General features: G+C 38.4%; 1 protein-coding gene across 1 annotated transcript in view; it reads left to right on the forward strand.

The window, feature by feature from the left end:
* The window catches only part of LOC124721273 (ubiquitin carboxyl-terminal hydrolase 15-like), a 149,704-nt gene extending 129,011 nt beyond the window's left edge, over positions 1-20,693 (forward strand). Inside the window, exons 14-16 of the mRNA XM_047246155.1 lie at positions 863-1,116; positions 9,929-10,017; positions 19,170-20,693. Coding sequence (XP_047102111.1) covers positions 863-1,116; positions 9,929-10,017; positions 19,170-19,268 — 442 coding nt within the window. The 3' untranslated portion in view covers positions 19,269-20,693. The remainder of the gene's footprint in view (positions 1-862; positions 1,117-9,928; positions 10,018-19,169) is intronic.
* The last annotated feature ends 211 nt before the right edge of the window (positions 20,694-20,904 follow it).

Raw genomic sequence — 20,904 nt, forward strand, 5'->3', positions numbered from 1 at the left:
TTAAGTAGTTCTAAGTTCTAGGGGACTGATGACCATAGTTGTTAAGTCCCATAGTGCTCAGAGCCATTTGAGCCATTTGAACAACATTCCAATGAAATTTGTGAGCTCCTTTCGGGTATGCAGACTTGCGTGTGGCCTTATATTGTTATGGAGAAGGAGAACTTCATTTGCATTTATGTGGCAATAAACAAGCTGAAGTAGTTTCCTCAATTTCATGAGGGTAGCACAATACACTTCAGATTTGAGCGTTGCACCATGAAGTGGAACATCAAACAGAATAACCCGTTCAGAGTCCCAGAAGACAATCGCCATGACTTTACCAGTTCAGTGTGCAGATTTAAACTTTTTCTTTGGAGGAAAGGTGGTGTGTTGCCTCTCCATGGATTGCAATTTTGTTTATGGTTCAAAGTGATGAACCCATGTTTCATTGCCTGTGACAATGTTGGACAAAAAATTGTCATGGTCAGCCTTGTAACATTTTCACTGCTAGGTCTCCGTAGACATTCTGCAGGCGCCTACGAATGTCTGCAATGGCCTGGTTTTCCACCAAAAGCAGCTCAGCAACAGCGCTCAGCTTGGAATGCGCCTCCGTTACAGATGCCATTTTGAAGGCTACGAATAACGCCGTTATCTACTGGAACTTCACCCCCTATAGCTTCATGAAGTGGGAATATTACATGATGTCCCACAACAAGTTATGCATTTTTCAACTGCAATTGACCGAGAAAAAAAAGTGTTGCATTACTTATTGAACGCACCTCATATTGTGATGATTATAATAAATTTGTGTGTGTGTGTGTTTTGTTTTTTTAATTAGTTGTGGAGAAATTGGGGATTTATTTATGTGTGTTTACTTTTCCAGGTATTGCCCAACCTGCAAGAGACACATGTGTGCAACAAAGAAGTTTGATCTTTGGAACCTTCCTGATATTCTCATCATTCATCTGAAACGTTTTTCATACAGCAAATACAGAAGAGATAAAATTGATACACATGTGGACTTTCCTCTACGGGAACTTGACATGTCAAGCTATGTCATTAATTCAGAGCATCCTCCTGCAGTATATGATCTAATTGGTGTATGTAATCACTATGGAGGAATGGGTGGTGGCCACTGTAAGTCAGTATTTATTTACTCTCTAATCCATACAATCATATTTCTGAAATAAAAGATCATCATGTTTATGAAGGAGTTATTGCATACCCTTGTTGTCAATAAGACTGTAGAAAAATTTGGGTGGGATCTTGAGAGTTTGAACTTGGTTAAACAAAATCTGTCGAGACTAAGAGGAAAAACGTAAGTACGACAGACCAAAGTGTAATTCTGAAACAGTTCAGGATGATGATGATGCTGGAGTTGGCAGTCATGTGTGCATGCGATATGCTTGCTTGTATGTGTGAATGGTGTCTTTCTCTCTTTTACTGATGAAGGCTGTGGCCGAAAGCTTTATGTAATTGTCTTTTAATAATGCCTTTCTGTAACTGGGCATGTCTTCTGTACAGTAAGTAACAATGTCTTTTTCCTACCTTGTTGATATTTCTACCTGGCATTTCCATTGTTTGATTTAATTTGAAATTATGTTAGTTTAGGTAGTATAAATTGCTGCAATAACAGACATCATTTTTTTTTTCATTGTGTGTAGTGTTAAAGCTTTATAAAATCAATTAGCTGTGTGTGAAATTTGAATGATGACAGTTGAAGAGGGAAAAGGAAAAGAGGTGCTGGGAAAAGGTGCAAGCAAATGACAGATGGGGGAAAATTTTGTTAGCAGATTTGAAGTTTGCTAAGTGATAGATTTCACTTGCTACCGGAATTAGAGAAGGAAGAGCATCTTACAAATATAGAGGAATGCAGGATACAGCTGAACAGAACTAGGAAACTTACAGGTAAGTTGAGCAAGAAACACAACACGGAAAGGTGATTTCTGCTGCTAGGCAGCAGTTATGGGAGGGGTGTAGGCCAGCAACCACAGGAAAAATTTGGATCAGGGTATACTGTCACAAGTTTTGTGAAATCAGTTGCAAGTCTTAGCCAGGTAACAGAAAACTTATGATAATTGTTTCCAGACTTCAGCAAAAAAAAAAAAAAAAGAAAAAAAAATTAATAAAATAAATAAATAAATAAAAATAAAAAATCAGATGTTGATAGTTTGAGAGTACTGGAGCAACCTGTCTAAAAATGAAAATTACAATACCAACAATCTAATAATGTTAGGGATGATCTGGACAAAATAAGAGTAACTACTCAGCAGAAAAGTGTGGGTTGATTGTGTTGTCTGTCAGAGAAAAAGATGGGCTTATTAATTTGTGGTGATTTTAATGTAAATCTGAGGGAAAAGTGATCAGAAGATGCTGTAAAGTTAATTAAGAGGTGCTGTTAACCACTTGTGATGTAGTATAAGTCATAAATATTCCTACCAGTGTCGCTCAAAGTAGTATACCTGTACAGATAATGTTTTCATACAACAAGCGAAAGTTAAGGAAATGCATGCCTATCCTGAGGTAAGTGGATTGTCAGATGACAATACACAGTTAAGTTGCATTACATACTTAGCCCTGTGTTCACTTCAGAAACAGCCAAAGAACACAGTTGGTCTGATTAATGATGAAACCACTAAAATTTTTGAAGAAGTGAAATTTACAGTGAGCCTAAATTAAACCTATTCAACCTATTCTTCAATGAATTTGTATTCATTTTTGGAAAAAGTTTTTGTAAAAAATAATTAAATGCTATACTGGGAACTCATTTAAAAAATCGTGAATCAATACAGGTGAATCTTCACAATGAAGAAGAGGTATATACTAAATAGGCAGAACAAACAATGATCCAGAAAGACATTCATATTGTAAACAGTACTGTAACATTTGAAGAAAAGTTGTAAAAAATTCAGAGTATGCACATTCTGCCTGAAATTGACGTATGAGACAGTAAAAGCATATCAACATGGAATGTTGTTCAAAGATAACAAGATGACATTAAAATCACTGTTTGATTAAAATACTGTTGTTACAGCTCCGTGTTAAACAATGATTTTTACATGACTGAGCTGAGTTATTCGGCATCTATAGCTACATCTACATAAATACTCTGAAAGCCACTGTACGGTTCATGGCAGATGGTACCCTGTACCACTACTAGTCATTTCCTATCCTGTTCCACTCACAAATAGAGGGAGGGAAAAACAACTGTCTATATGCCTTTGTATGAGTCCTAATTTCTTATATATTATCTTCATGGTCCTTGTGCACAATATACATTGATAGCAGTAGAATCGTTTGGCAGTCAGCTTCAGATGCCGGTCCTCGAAAAGAACGTCACCTTCCCACCAGGGATTCCCATTTCAGTTCCTGAAGCATCTCCGTAACATTTGTGTGTTGTTCGAACCTGCCAGTGACAAATCTACCAGTGCGCCTGTGAATTGCTTTGATGTCTTCCTTCAATCTGACATGGTATGGATCCCAAACACTCGAGCAGTATTCAAGAGTAGGTGGCACCAGTGTCGTGTATGCAGTCTCGTTTACAGGTGAACCACTCTTTCCTAAAATTCTCCCAATAAACCAAAGCCAACATTTGCTTCCCTACCACAGTTCTCACTTGCTGGTTCCATTTCATATCGCTTTGCAACATTACGCCCTCATATTTAAATGACTTGACTGTCAAACAAGACACTAGTAATATTGTATCGGAACATTACAGGTTTGTTCTTCCTACTCATCTGCATTAACTTAACCTTTTTCCACATTTAAGGCTAGCGGCCGTTAATCACACCAACTGGAAATTTTGTCTAAGTCTTGTGTCTTCCTACAGTCACACAACTTTGACACCTCACCGTACACCACGGCATCATCAGCAAACAGCCGGAGACTGTTGCCGACCCTATCTGCCAAATCATTTATGTATACAGAGAACAGTGGTCCTATCACACTTCCCTGGGGTACTCCTGATGACACCCTTGTTTTTGATGAACGCTGACCATCGAGGACAACATACTGGGTTATCCAGAATGAGATTTTCACTCTGCAGCAGAGTGTGCACTGATATGAAACTTCCTGGCAGATTAAAACTGTGTGCCCGACTGAGACTCGAACTCGGGTCCTTTGCCTTTCGCGGGCAAGTGCTCTACCATCTGAGCCACCGAAGCACGACTACCAGCTACCAGTTTCATACTGGGTTATATTATTTCAGAAGTCTTTGAGCCACTCGCATATCTACAATGTTACTCCATATGCTCGTACCATTGCTAACAGCCTGCAGTGGAACATTGTGTCAAATGCTTTCCAGAAATGTAGAAATATGGAATCTACCGCTTGCCTTTCAGCCATAGTTTGCAGTACGTCATGCGAGAACTGAGTTTCACATGAGCGATGATTTCTAAAAAGCACAAGCTTCTCTGTCTCAAGAAAATTTTGTGTCAAGGATTCTGCTGCAAACAGAAGGTAGAAATAATGGTCTGTAATTTTGTGGGTCCATCTTTTACCCTTATTACATAATGGATTCACCTGCGCCTTTTTCCGATCACTTGGGACTTTGTGCTAGATGAGAGATTCATGATAAATGCAAGCTAGGTAAGGGGCCAATGCCATACAGTACTCTTTGTAAATTTGAACTGGGATTCCTCTGGGACCTGTTGATTTATTTGTTTTCAAGTCTTCCAGTTGTTTTTCTATGCAAGGAGTGCTTATTACTATGTCGTCCATATGGGAGTCTGTCCGATGGTCAAATGATGGTGTATGTTCGTACGATTCTCCTGTGTGAACGATTTCTTAAATGTGAATTTTAAAACTCAGCTTTCTTTTTACTATCTTCAACTGCCACACCAGACTGGTCTACAAGGGACTGAATGGAAGCCTTAGACCCACTTCGCGATTTTACATAAGAGCAGAATTTTCTCGGATTCTCTGCCAGATCTTTTCCTAAGGTGTGACGGTGGTAGTTGTTGTATGCTTCGCACACAGATCTTTTCACAGACGCCCAAATCTCTACTAAACTTCACTCGTCATCATTTGCGCATTCTCTTTTGAACCAAGAGTCCAACAGCCTCTGCTTCCTCAGCCTTTTTGCAAATTTTATTATTAAACCATGGTGGGTCTTTTCCATTCTTTGTCCACTTACTAGGCATGTAACTCTTCAGACCATGCTTTTCAATCTGCTTAAATTTTGTCCATAACTCCTCTACATCAGTCTTACTGGAACTAAGTGGCGCCAATTCATTGTCTAAATGAGTTACTAATATCTACTTATCTGCTCTATCTATCAGACACACACCCCTAGACTTTGTGACTGATTTATTATCTTGCATAATCATATTTGCTATAATGACACCATAATTGCTAATACCCATTTATAAACTGCATTGTCGATAAGGTCTGGCCTATCTGTAGCAACAAGGTGTAAGATATTTCCATTGTGTGTGCTAGCCACTCAAGACAGTTCTCGAAAAACACATTCAAAAGTATTTTGTATGGCTGCCTGCCTGTACCCCACAAGAAAAATTACGTAAAACAGTTACCAAGCAAGCTTTAAAAAAAACTGTAACTAAACTCCATGGAAACAGCCCATGAAGACCCAATGGTTCCGACCTGCTGCCATGTCATCCTCAGCCCACATGCATCAGTATATGTGGATATGGAGGGGCTTGTGATCAGCAAAACGCTCTCCCGGCCATATGTTAGTTTACAAGACTGGAGCCGCTACATCTCAGTCAAGTAGCTCTTCAGTTTGCCTCACAAGGACTGAGTGCAGCCCGCTTGCCAACAGCGCTCGGCAGTTGGGATGGTCACCCATCTAAGTTGTAGCCCAACCCGACAGCACTTAACTTCGATGATCTGACGGAAACTGGTGTTATCACTGTGGCAATGCCATTTGACCTGTAAAATGGCTTTGATAGCAGTAATCTCATTTATAAGAGTTTGAGTGCGGAGTTTCCAAGAGTGTGTCCTATCAACTTTTAATAATAAACAGTTATATTATTTTGAGTCCCTAAACACTTGCTAGTAGGGGGTTGAGTCTGCCTGTTGAGAGTGATGAGCTGATGTTGTTCATAGATATTCTTTGTCAGAAAAAGTGGAATATTGGACCGTATGTACTCGGAGGTTATTGAGGGTGCATTTTTTAATTTTTTAAACAGTTTTCTTGTTACAAAAGATTGAGTGAAACTAGGTAAAAGTTAACAAAACCTCTGCAGGTGTTGGGGAGAAGTGAAAGTTGTCTCAAATACTGAAGCAGGAAACACAACATCCAAAACACACACACTGTATGTCAATTACTTTGGCATCCCCACATTTTGAACAAATTTCAGGGAGTATTTGAAACCCTGATATATTGAACTGCAACTGTTTGTGTGTCTGTATTACCTTTCATGATCACTGCTTTGTTGTTTTTCATGAGTTAATTGTGTCTCTCTGTCAGATCAGTTTTGTCATCATTTTATAATCATCTCAAAGTAATTTGTATACATGGGAGTGTTTTTGTATTTATTTCCTTATGGAAGTTCCAAGTTTTGTATTTTCTGCATCTTGAACATTTTATGTTCCACCATCATGAATTTCATCGGAGTTGGGAAGTAACAAACATTATGTGCTTGACTCCCGGGTTTATTCTTGTATTAAGAAGTGGAATGTTATGCTCATAAAACTTTGTTTGCATTGTTTATGAACTGCAGAATATTGTTTGTTCTCACCACACTTAAAATATTTTTTTCTGCTATTGCTAAGTTACTGTCCACTGTAAGGTCTCCTGTTTGTTGGCATTATAAAATAGCATCTCCATCACTGTGTTACTGTAAGAAGGAAGTTGTGAAGTGGAAATCTTCAGTACTTACATTAGTTTTTATTTCATCTTTGTATGTCCTCTTCCACAATACGGAAAAGTTTGTTGATCATAATTTGCTTCTTGTCATATATAAAGGTATTAATTACCAACCAGTCTCACTCCTTACCTCCTGCCCAGAGGTACTGCAAAATATTACGTATGCAAGGACACTAAACTATATATATTGAAATAATATACTTAATTTCAGCTTGGGCTTTGAAAGGGGTTTTCCACAAACCTTGCCATTTTTCTATTCATGAACCAGATTATACAAAATTTAAATGATGAATTGTTGGCAATGAATAATTTCTGTAATGTACTGGAAAGTATTCGGTTGCAGACTTCACATTATCCCATTCCAGAAACTTGAATACGAGGCTACTATAAACTATTCATTCATCTTCAGAGCTGTATATTTTCCAAAATATTACACATACAAAAATATGACTGATTGACTGATGCCTGACTAGAACTGTAAGCTCGCCAAGTTTGCATTTTGCCCTCTAAAAATGTTCTGTGATTGCCACTCTGGTCACACAGCACACACTCAAGCGGTAGTTGAGCTCATTCCATATCTTATGTAACAACACACTGTCTAGTCATCACAGTAGTATTGATTCATTCTCTGAGCTGTTCCAGTGTTCTTGGCAATGTGGTGGTATGTAAACACGGTCCTTAATGTACCCCGAAAGGAAAAAGGTACAAGGCTTTGGGCCAGACAAACTATGGGGCTAAGGAAGCGGAGCCACATCATCATATCCACCCTAATCCAGTGATGAGGAAGTTCGTTGTTTAGATTGTTATGAACATCGATGTTGCAGTGAGGGGTGTCTTTTTATCTTTAGCATGGGGAATAATCATTATAGGTGTACAGCAGAAATTGATATTGTGTCCACTCCTGTCCTGGTTATGCATAAATAAGTTCCCATCATGTATCCAGGAAGGGGAAAGAGTTATGTTTGTTGTTGATACAAGAATTGTAATCACATCTAATGGGCAAACTTCAACACTTGGGTTACCTGCAAAGGAAATGTCACTGATCTTGGATAAAACAAGATACAGGCAGTTCTGTATTGTACAAGATCAGTTTGTATTTATTTCGTATTTTAATATATTCAGCACAGAATGTGCATGTCTTGCTCATCAACAGGTGTATTTGTGTACAGGTCACTAGTTATATGACAATAAAGCTTACTTAATTAACCAGAAGCTATGGAGATATTGAGTATAAATCCTTTTTAGCTGACATTATTGCAAAGATTGATAAAATAGAGGCGTACATTGAAATTCTTCACATTCAGTGGCAAGCTACTCAGTGTTATAACATAGTGTTGCACAGCAGTATGACGTAATGGTTCGAGAAGAGAATTTGAGAGAAATGGCAGCATTGGAAAGCCAAAATAGCTTGATAAAATGACATGCCATCTTAATTTTAAAGTCTAGAATTCTGTGTTGTGAGTCTCAGATAAAGGTTACAGTTGTATATTGCTTTATGATGAACATAGTTCTAATCTGTTGCAACAAAGTTCATTTTAATTTTCTGTGAGGAAATGATTTGCTTCATACTTAAAGAAATTGAATTTCTTCTGTATATTTAAGATCACAGTGTTGGCTCTCCTGTCAGCTGAAAGAAATCTCTGTGTGTACCATTTCAGTGTACATTGCTGGCCATTAAAATTGCAACATTGGGAAGGGTAGCAAATAACGAAATGTTACTTATATTGTGTTCTGCTACGGGAAGAATACTGGAATATATATTTAGATGATTTGGGGATATACAAGGTGTGAAATTAGTACACCACTTCTGGGAAAAACACAGCTGGACACCGAGTCAAACTGAGCTTAGATGCCAGATACGGGTGTATCATTACATGCTGCTTCTGCTCTGTGGCACAGTTCATTGATTGAAATGGCTGGCGAGTGATGGCAATCTTTGACCAGATGTTTTTAGTGTGTGAGAAGTCTGCAGAATGTGTTGGCCTGGGCAACAGCGGTGTACCCTTGGTACTGAGGTAGGGCAGCACAGAATGGGCAACATATGGTATTGTGTTACCTTGTTGAAAGATAATGTCATAGAGAATTTGAAGATTGGGCACAGCCACCAGCCTTAATAGATCAGAAATGTACTGGCTGCTCTCCAAATTATCAGCTGTGTACACCAGAGGTGATCATGTTGCGTACCCAATCGCACCCTATACCAACATGTTGGGCCTGTATGACAATGACAGGTGTAATCTGGCATCGAGATTCTCGTCAGAAACTCCACTCATGAATACATCCATCCTGGTGCTGTACACAGAACTGGGACTCATTTGAGATAGAGGAGGAAAAAAAACCTTTGTGCCACTCATATTTCCAGTTTTGTTGCTGGGCATACAACTATTGATGGACCCCTCTCAGGTCCGGCATCAAGAGAAGTCACAACAATGTTTGATATGCTGGTAATTCATTGAGCCCCAGGCATTGTCATATTGCCTGTGTCGATACTTGTCTTGTTGCAAACAAGCTCATTTCCTGACTCTTGGTTCATGACCCAGCTGTAATAGTGTGCACCATGGAGCAAACTAGCTGTCCTCATGGATGCTAGTCACTTGAGGCCATTGAGCCTTGACGTGGTATTGACTGTGGTTGCTCTGAATGAGTCGGTTCCATCATCACGTAACAGTTGTGAGATCCTGACCGAAGAAAGTAGCCATATCACGGAATGATAAACTTGCGTTGGTAAGTCACGATCCTCCTGCTGTCGAATTCTGACACACGTTGGCAGATGATTCTTCCTCTTACGCTAGGTGTAACACAATTTTGTAACAATTGACGAACATTCAAATGCAGTTTCTTTATGAGAAAGCCACTGCTTAATCTTTACATATATGCAGAATGTAGATGGCATTACTCCTATATACTTCGTACATTTGCACTGAAATGCTGATCATTTGCATGTCAAAGGATGTGGTACACTTCTTACCATTAGATGTTTGTTGTTGTCACCTTCACAATGTTGCAGTTTTAATGACCTGCAGCATATTTGTCTTATTTGTATTATCTGCAGAATAAACTGTGGTCTTAAAAGGTATCAGAATATTTGTGTGATGAGTTTGAATATTTTTTTCTTTCCAGATACTGCATATGCAAAGAACAGACTTGATGAAAAGTGGTATTGTTTCGATGACAACAGTGTTACAGAGATTTCGGAACAGAGTGTTGTGGTATGTATAACAGAATGTAAGATTAAAAATAGATTGTAGTTCAATATTGCTGAAATAATACTTCATTCAAAATATTGAAGCATTTTGCTGCAACTTTTGGAATATGGAGAAAATTTAGGTATTTATTTTATAATAGGCAAAAGATGTGTAAAATGATAGATAGAGGCATTACAGTAGTCCTCACGCATCAGGTTGTTGGCTGTGAAGAACTTGTTGCAACACGTTCTTATTATGCAAAAATGGATAATTGAAATTAGGTGTGACATTTAATTAAAAATGATGAGATTCTTTAATTTGTCAGCAGTAGAATGTGAGAGCCAGTTTGATTAAACTGGTTTCAGAGACAGGGATTCATGTGAGATTATTCTGCATATCACCAAAGAGAGACAGCTTGTATGGGCAACGTTTTAGACCTCTTAGTATTTAACAGATCCAAATTTATTGTATCTGATTATTGATGACCTCCTCTACATAAACATAGCGCCATCATAGCATGAATGAATAAAATTCAAAAGCCTTGTATAATATTCCTTAGACCAATATGTGCTGAGCAAGATAGTGGATGGAAGAGAGAGACCCCACCATGTTTCAGTGTCTATGTTACGAAGTTGCTGTGATACCAAAGAGTTTTTTCACAGCTTTAAGTCAAGTCAAAATTTTACTATTCTGTCTCTCATTCTTCATTGTTATTCCACCAGTGTAAATGTTGCTTATTGTTTTGAGGTAGTTGTGGTTCTGCTGGGGCATGTTTCAGATTCTTTATCAGCGTCTTGTCAAAGTTTACTGCAATGCATTCTTCTCTCTCTTCATTTCATCTGGTTGGGTTAATAGCGTTTTAAAATGAAATATATTTATTTAGATTTTGACTTCTGTATATACTTTAGTACAGGTGTGTTCAAAAAGTAAGGTGACTTTATATTTTTATGAAAAAATATTTATTTACTCATCAATATTCGTGTTGCTCCTTCAAAGTAATCCCCCTCAGATACAATATACCTGTGCCAATGCTTCTTCCAATCCTCGAAGCACTTCTCATAAGCACTTTTTGGTACAGCCTTGTTTACTTCCAGTGGTGGAGTTTTTATTTCCTTCGTCTTTGAAAATCTTCATCATTTCATAGGTCTCTTCAGTTTTGGGAACAGGAAAAAATCGCAGGGGACGAAATCTGGTGAATATGGTGGCTAAGGCATGATTGTCTTGCTGTTTTTGGCCAAGAAATCTTTCACAAGCTACGATGAATGAGCAGGTGCGTTGTCATGATGCAAAAGCCATGAATTGTTTTTCCACAATGCCAGACTTTTTTCGTATAGCTTCTTGCAAACGGTGCATAACATCAAGATAATACTGCTAATTGGCCATATGACATTAAGGCAAAAATTCATGATGCCCTATGCCATGGTAATTGAAAAAACCACTGAGCAAAACTTTGACATTTGATTGAACTTGGTGTGCTTTTTTTGGTCGTGGCTCTCCAGGATTCTTCTACTGGGACAGTTGGGCTTTGGTTTCACCACCATAACCGTAAACCCGTGTTTTGTCACCAGTTATGACCTTTTCAAGCAAATCAGGATCATCATTGACGTCTGAGAGCTCCTGAGTGATGCTCATGTGACTGTTATTCTGATCAAAATTGAGAAGTTTTGGAACAAACTTCCCTGACGCAAGTCTCATGCCCAAAACATCTGAAAAAATTGTATGACACCAGTTGACCAATATACCAACATCTTCTGCAACTTCGACAATTTTCCAAAACAATTTTCTTCACAGCTTTGACGTTATCGTCTGTAGTTGATGTGCTGGGGCGTCCAGAGCGAGGTTCATCATTGGCGTCTTATTGGCAATCGTGGAAGAGCTTGTACCACTTGTAAACATTATTTTTACTCAGAGCAGACTCACTGTGTGCCACTGTCAACAATTCAAGTGTTTTAGAACACTTGATTCCATTTTTCACACAAAATTTGATGCAAATTCTTTGCTCCATTTTTTACAATAATCGAAAATCGCTGAGCACACTAAAACACATCTAACCTTTCAATCTGTCAAAAAAAAGTATGCTGTATACTTGAAACTGTGAACATATGTTCGGGACATGTGTACCAACATAACAGAAAAAAAGTGATAATCGAATGTACGTTGCCCACGCAATTCGAAAAGTCTCCTTACTTTTTGAATAGCACTTGTAAGTAGTTCACTTGAAAATACAAACAAACACCCAGTCTTCATGGATTTCAACAGTACAATTAAATTCGGGCAGAATTGTGCAGGTGGACCTCTTTCATATTTGGGGTAGTAATGACATTTATAGCCGTTATTGTACCAGTATGTCCCAAAGTTGTTATTCCATTTTTAGCATGACAGACAAAAAGTTAGTCATGGGGTATATTGAAGCTAATAATAAATTTAGGTGTTTACAAATGGTATCCTTAGTGACAAGGAGTGATTGTATATACACTATAAAAAATGAACTAGAGGTGACTCCTAGTCTATTTGGAATTCATGTCAAAATTGTGAGCAAAAGATCATGATGATAATCACACTACCATTCGAACAACCTCATTTTTGTCTCAGTAGATGAAATGGTTTGTTTACTGAGATGTCGTGCATTGTCACTGGCTCTGCACAGCTGGGCATGTCCACTGCTTCCCTACTCCCCCATTCTTACTGCTTCTCCCCTTCCTATCATTCCCCTCAGCTTGCACCCAGTGCTGCCACCACTTCTTTCTGCTAGCCTAGCAGCTGCCAGCGAGAGGCAGGGAGTCGTGAGGAATGGTTTGTTTGGATCTGATTCTCGGAGACTGTTGACGCAGTGGCCGGAGACGGCAGTCATGTGTCCATGAGTTGTCTGAGTGATTGTGCTCATATGCCTGCAGGCCAGGTCTGTTTGCATGTGGTGTGGCGTAATGCGGTGGATTTTCATGGTTTATCTATGGACCCAGGACTGCGATGCTCCTCGGCAGGCAAGAAGCCACAGGCGATGGATTTCAGGAATTGTGACTGTCTCATCGCAGGCACATTGTACAGTGTGACATTTTATAGACATTTTATTTATTGTAGTATGTTTTGGCACTCTGAAAATAGTTCATAATTAGAAAGTGTGGACGATAAGAAGAAGAAAATTGTGGCAGTCGCTTGTGGTTTGTACGCTATGTACTCATATATTTCGCAAAAGAAAAATCACACAATACTTTTAAAATGAAGTGATGAGGACAATACAACACCTAGTCCATGTGCAGAGAAAAACTCCAACCTGGCCAGGAAGTGAATCTAGGCCCACTGCATGGTAGGCAAACACGTTACTACTTTTTCAATTTTTTTACTCCACAAAAACAGTAACAAAAATAACTAGCTTAAAATGAAGTGACATAAATAAGGTGACAGCTAATTGCAGTCATAAATTACAGCACTCACAGAATGAGGAATGATATTTAGTCTTTAGTAGGTGCACGCATTTAGCATCTTCACTGTCACCTGGTGGCAGTTCAGAACTCACATTTCCTTCTTCTGCAGTGTGAGGTTCCTCTTCATCACTTCCTAGACCCAACTTAATCATTCAGTAAATCCTTGATGTGCAGGAGATATGCAAAATAATGTGAACAGTGGTAGTAATGGGATGGTTGTCTCTTCACGGTCAACAATGCAGGTAAGGCACATGTAGCACTGGATTGTGTGTGTTCAGTATGGACTAGTCATCAGTGCAGGTTGTTCACGAGTAGTGCAAACTTCATATTTGCATTCAGAGACCAAGTTCGATGTGCAGTGAAAGACCTAACAGAGTTCCAAAGAGGGCATATTGTGGGGCCCTGATTAGCCGGAATATCAGTAACCAAGACAGCCAACTCTTTGAATGTTTCTAGAATAACTGTTTCAACAGTCAAGACAGCCAATGCAAAACATGGAAAGGCATCGTTCTGGAAATGTAATAGTGAACGCGAATCAAAACTGAATGACAGAGAGTGTCGTATACTAACGCGAGTTGTGTCTAAACAACTCAAAACTACGGCGGCTAAAGTGATTGCAGAGCTCAATAACCATCTTAGAGACCCAGTATCTATCAACACTCCCTGCCGAGAACTCCATAAAGTGAATATTCATGGATGAACTGCTATACCAAAAGCATAAAACATGGTGTCAGGGGCATAAATTCTAGATGTCCAATCAGTGGAAACACGTCATATGGTCCGATGAGTCAACGTTTTCGTTATTTCCAACATCGGGTTGGGTTTACATCTCGTGAACGCCAAAAGAAGCCTACAATCCTGATTGCTTGATTCCAACAGTTGAACATAGAGGTGGAAGTGTGATAGTGTGGGCAGCCATATCGTGGTATACTGCTGGTCCCAACATTACTCTCACAGGCCGTTTTACAGCCAACAATTATGTGAAAACTTTAGGATCAGTTGCACCCCATGATTCAAATGTTGTTCCCCAAAAATGATGCCATATTTCAAGATGATAATGCACCCATTCACATAGCCAGGACAGTACAATCATGATATAAGGAGCAAGCAACTGAACTGCAGTATTTTCCCTGGCCAGAACAGTCCCCGGACTTGAATGTTATCGAACACTTGTGGGCGGTATTGGAGTGCAGACTCCGGAGCAGATTTCCGCCTCCCTCTTCACTCCAGGAGTTAGAAGAGGTTCTGATCGAAGAGTGGCATAACATTCTGCTGGAGACTGTGCAATCATTATATGCCAGTATTCCAAGAGGAATAGGCAAATGGGGGGTCCAAACCCTTATTAAGAAACCATTCCCAAGTAAGTACAGGTGTTCACATTATTTTGCCTATCCCCTATATGTTCCTAAGTCTCCTCCAGTGATAATTAAGTAGACAGAGCAACAGTCCTGAGCAGCAACATCACAGAGTCCTTCACTGCCTTGTCATTTTTGTCAGTTTCAGCCTTCTAACCATATCCTTAGGGAGTTAAAGATCTTCCTTTATAACAGGCACCAGATGTTTGCCATCATATTCTTGTATCTGCTGTACTACTGATTTATTTTTCCATATGTGACTTGTAGGGGAGGTTAGGGTCGGGAACACACCACGGAAGTAGTGAGTGGGCCTCTCCGTCACACTGCTAGTGCTTCATGGCCCAACCCACAAGGAATCCACTTGTCCCTAATCTATACTCATTCTGTAGAAGACAGTTTGAATCGTGCTACGATATTTCTTATTGTGGTTCGGATACTTAAGTGTTTTCTCGAATTCATTTTCCATATACATCTTCTATTTAATATGTTCATTACGCCCAATATTTTTAAAAATGTAACTTGTATATTTGCCCATTAATCGCTGCGTTATTTTTTGCCTGAGGGTAGTAACTTTCTTCTGGTGTGAAGAAAATGTTAGTTGGTACATTGTTTGTGGAAGTTCTTGTTATTTGAGCAATTTTCTCCCTGGTCCACCTACAGTTGATAACCTTATCTCCATATGTGTACCGTTGAGGCACAGTATCAACAAGGTTATATTTACTGCAGAGGTTAGTGTCACTTAAACTGATGGCAAAGAGACACTCATTTGTGCTACGTTCTCAGGTCCCACCATAATGACAACCTCAGAAATAGCCACGTATTTGGAAGAAACAACCAAAAATTAGTGCCAACAAGGTTATAAATTTCACAGATGTGCTGTTGGGATTATTATTATTATTATTATTATTATTCTTTCCTGTCTCAGACGTTATGTCTGGTTAAAAATGGAAAGTGACGCGGACCTTGATCAAGCGTGACTTCCTTTTAACTGTACGGTATATGTTACATTGCATTTAGGAGCTTTCGGGTAATTGAACATGTATCAACAATTACAGATTTCTGTATTTGTATATATACATTTGGATGTAGCTGTATTGCGTTGATGTACTGGTCGATATTGTGTGGTATGACTCCTGTAGTTGATAGTATAATTGGTATGATGTCAACTTTATCCTGATGCCACAGGTCTTTGACATCCTCAGCCAGTTGGATGTATTTTTCAATTTTTTCTCCTGTGTTCTGTATATTTGTTGTATTGGGTATGGATATTTTGATTAGTTGTGTTAATTTCTTCTTTTTATTGGTGAGTATGATGTCAGGTTTGTTATGTGGTGTTGTTTTATCTGTTATAATGGTTCTGTTCCAGTATAATTTGTATTCATCATTCTCCAGTACGTTTTGTGGTGCATCCTTGTATGTGGGAACGTGTTGTTTTAGTAGTTTATGTTGTATGGCAAGTTGTTGATGTATTATTTTTGCTACATTGTCATGTCTTCTGAGGTATTCTGCATTTGCTAGTATTGTACATCCACTTGTGATGTGATCTGCTGTTTCTATTTGTTGTTTGCAAAGTCTGCATTTATCTATTGTGGTATTGGGATCTTTAATAATGTGCTTGCTGTAATATCTGGTGTTTGTTGTTTGATCCTGTATTGCAATCATGAATCCTTCCGTCTCACTGTATATATTGCCTTTTCTTAGCCATGTGTTGGATGCGTCTTGATCGATGTTTGGCTGTGTTACATGATACGGGCGCTTGCCATGTAGTGTTTTCTTTTTCCAATTTACTTTCTTCGTATCTGTTGATGTTATGTGATCTAAAGGGTTGTAGAAGTGGTTATGAAATTGCAATGGTGTAGCCGATGTATTTATATGAGTGATTGCTTTGTGTATTTTGCTAGTTTCTGCTCGTTCTAGAAAGAATTTTCTTAAATTGTCTACCTGTCCATAATGTAGGTTTTTTTATGTCGATAAATCCCCTTCCTCCTTCCTTTCTGCTTAATATGAATCTTTCTATTGCTGAATGTATGTGATGTATTCTATATTTGTGGCATTGTGATCATGAAAGTGTATTGAGTGCTTCTAGGTATGTGTTACTCCATTTCACTACTCCAAATGAGTAGGTCAATATTGGTATAGCATAAGTATTTATAGCTTTTGTCTTGTGTCTTGCTGTCAATTCTGTTTACAGTATTTTTGTTAGTCTTTGTCTATATTTTTCTTTTAGTTCTTGTTTAATATTTGTATTATCTATTCCTATGTGTGTGTTGTCTGTTGTCTGATAAAATTTCTTTTGGTTTGTGTTGAATGTTCGGTTTTGTTTCCTTCTATTTTCACTTTTTTTGTATCTTCTAAGTCGTTTGGCCAATACTTGTAATTTCTGCTTCTTTTCATCTAATTGCTCTATAGCTTCTTGTTGTGAGATTTTCCCTAACCTTTTTCGTTTTTTGTCTGATATTTCATTTCTTATAAATTGTGTTAGCTGTCCGATATCTTTTCTCAGTTTTTCTATTCTGATCTGTAGCCTGTGTTGCCATGCTGGTTTTGTGAGTTTCTTCTGTGTGTTGGTTTGTTCTGATCTCTGCCTAGTGTGTATATTTAGTGTAGTGAGTGCTCCTATATAAACCAGTAGTTATTGTGTTAATAGTTGTTATTGTTGTTTCGACTTGTGGGTTATTTGGTGGTCTATGCAATGTTCTATTTGTGCTTGTTCTGGTGGCCGTCTTAAGATGTCGTTTTCCTCTGATTGTTTAATTGATGCGTGGTGTTCTTTGTTTGTTTGCTCTGGGATGTTTGAGTCCATTACTGTATTTTCTTCTTCTTCTGATTGCACATTATTTTGTACCAGTATTTGTGGTACTTGTTGTTTGATGTTTTCTGATTCTGACTGGGGTATCCTGTTATTTTTGATTATTACACGGATCTGATCAGCTGGTCGTTGTTCTGTTAAAAATTTTAATTCTGGGTATCTGGTAATAAATTTTGTGTATACTTGTGATCTGTATCTAGTTGTGTTGGTTCCTAAGTTTGTTGCTTGGTAATAACAGAACATGAGGTGTCGGTTAACTTCATCTGACCATCTCATCCTCTGTCTTTGTTTTCCTTCTAGAGTGGTTGCAGGAAGCATATCCTGCAAAACACCTCTATTTGGATTTAAATCATTTTCCGTGTGGCTAGCAGTGTCGTTACCATTGTGGACAGGCATAGGGTTCAAGCGTCGTCCCAGACCATGACAGCACTTGTCCGAGGCTTCATTAGTTCTGTCATGAACCAACTAATCGCACTAAAAGGGGGGTTAGCCCTATTAGTGGTTTGTTCTTTTCGTCGCCTTTTACGCCTGGCAGAACATACCGGAGGCCTATTGTTTTCCCGGGCCTCCACAGGTTTATTATTATTATTATTATTATGACTATGGGCTTCGAAAGCAAAAAAAAAGGTAGGAAAGAGAGTGATCTGAAAATTGACATAAACTATTTCTTTTTTTTTGTGTGTGTGGTTTTTCTTTCTTTCTAGTGTTATCGAAACATAGACAATCAATAAATGGCGTAAGTTTAGAATAGGTATAGTGTTAACTATTTGGCAGTTACTTTGTCAGTAAAACAGTTTGTAGTTTTTGATAGTCAGATATGTTAAAAAAATTTCATAAAAAAAAAAGTCGTCTGGCGTTGGGGGGGTCGTCTGGCGTTGGGGGGGTCGTCTGGCGTTGGGGGGGGGTCGTCTGGCGTTGGGGGGGGGGTCGTCTGGCGTTGGGGGGGGGGGGTCGTCTGGCGTTGGGGGGGGGGGTCGTCTGGCGTTGGGGGGGGGGGTCGTCTGGCGTTGGGGGGGGGGTCGTCTGGCGTTGGGGGGGGGGGTCGTCTGGCGTTGGGGGGGGGTCGTCTGGCGTTGGAGGGGGGGGTCGTCTGGCGTTGGGGGGGGGGGGGTCGTCTGGCGTTGGGGGGGGGTCGTCTGGAATTGGGGGGGGGGGGTCGTCTGGCGTGGGGGGGGGGGGGGGGTCGTCTGGCGTGGGGGGGTCGTCTTACACTTGGGTAAATGTGATATTAGACTTGACTGTCAAATACAGAACTGTTTCTAGTTTGTGTTGCCTGCAAAGATCATTATTATTTTTCATATTTTTCAAGACAGTATTTAGAAGAGTTTTCAGAATTGTTAGATTAGTTCACGAGCTCTGAGTTATTAATTATTTGCTGCAACTGTAATAGAAATAGTAGAAATGGATTTGCAGCCTCAACGGAATTCATCCACGAATGTTTAGAATAGGCACTCGTATTTTTGTTCCCCCTGTGGAGCACGTTATAATTCTATGTACCATCCTAATTGCAATTTTGTTGTCATGAGTTTTTAATTGTTGTATATGGATGGGTGTTTAATTTTATTATCTATTTTCTAAATTTATTTTCAGAGCCATGCAGCCTATGTTTTATTTTACATGAGAGAAGGATGTGAGAGTAAGTATAAACAAAAAGTTACCACGACAGACATCAACAGGGAAACTGACTAGGCAGGGCATTCAGAAACCAATGCTAAATCACCAACTTGTGCCTGTTTAAGTTTGTGCTAGTAATTTGTATTACAGAGATGTCTGATTAAACTCATTCTACTGTGATAATTATATTTACCAGTATGTATATAAGTATTTATTCTGTGGGTGGGAGTTGTTTATCAGTGTTTTCAGTATTTGTAAATTATTATTCAGTGAGTTGATTTCTGGCACAAGTTCGAAACAGTTAATGCTATTTTTTAATGTACACTCCTTCACTAAGAAATATTGTGGGTATATCATCCTTCACAAACCTCTTGTTGACATGTTTGTGTTGAAGTGAAAAATTTTTGTGTTAAGCGTTGTGAAATGGGTTTCTGTACACACACCATAAAGTAGCATTTTGCCTAGTAAACAGGAGGAAACTGAGCTATGACCAGCTATTTATTAGCACTGTCTTTCCATGATGATACCTTGAAAAAAAGAAAAAAAGATAAAAAAATCAATTCTTGGTGTAACGCATTAGATGTGAAATTTACTAATAATGGATGTTAATTAAACAAAATAAAAATGTTGGTACACAGAAATCAATTCAACACTGCAATGATTAGTCCATTGTTGGTATTGTCTTTGAGATTTGACAACAATTTTTATGTTGTTGTTGTGTAACTTGTTGTCAGAAAACATCATGTGGTTACTGATTCTCATCATCTTGGTGTCATTTGTTAACACTACATTTGTGATATGATGTGTGTTGTTAATTTACTGTGTTAGTGTAATATGTAGATTCTATTTATAAATGTGTTTCTGTGTGTTGTCATGCTGCCCACGAGAGGCGTAGATATTACAGTACTAGATGATATATTCATTGTCAAAAACTGTTTTATTCTATACTTTCATTTGTGTTTGCCAGCTTAACTTAAAATTCTGTTTACCTTGGTTTCTGTTTTACTTCAACTGTCTTACAACTGGCACTACCTCTCACTTTTGAACTTAATATTCTCCTTGTTGACCAAACTTTGTGAACTTCTGAGAACTTATACTTTTATCATTATTGTGACACCCAGGTTTGATTCCTTGGAGTGTACGTTAATAGGCCTGTACTGTTGATAGGTATTCAGAAGCTAAATTTGTGTACATTCTAAGTCATAGTAGTAGCGCTGAATCAACTCACTTTTCAGAGTTGTGTTTATGTTCTTATTACTTAAGCAGTTATTTTTAAACGTATGCGGAAGTAAGACTTCTTACAAATTATAGTTAAAAATAACTGGGCCTGATTATCAGATTTTCAGATTTTGTGGCATTGAATATGTGTATTTTATATAAAAATATGTGAAGATGTGTACTTTCTATAATTATCTGGCTGAACCTCTACAAAATTTGAAGTCCTCAATACATTTTCTTAAGTGTACCTGTTGTGCATATAAGCATTTCAGAGTGTAATTTGTAAAAATAAAGTAACATTGTACTCGTGTACTGGCCTTTGTCTGGTATCCAAAACCATACTTTCCATTTACTCCTGTGTCAGAATATTAATTGTTATTCATATAAAAAAGTGAACTTTTAGATGTTGAAGAACTATTATGTGACATATATATATATATATATATATATATATATATATATATATATATATATATATATATATATATATATA

This window comes from Schistocerca piceifrons, chromosome X, assembly GCF_021461385.2.
Source record: "Schistocerca piceifrons isolate TAMUIC-IGC-003096 chromosome X, iqSchPice1.1, whole genome shotgun sequence".
Classification (NCBI taxonomy): domain Eukaryota; kingdom Metazoa; phylum Arthropoda; class Insecta; order Orthoptera; family Acrididae; genus Schistocerca; species Schistocerca piceifrons.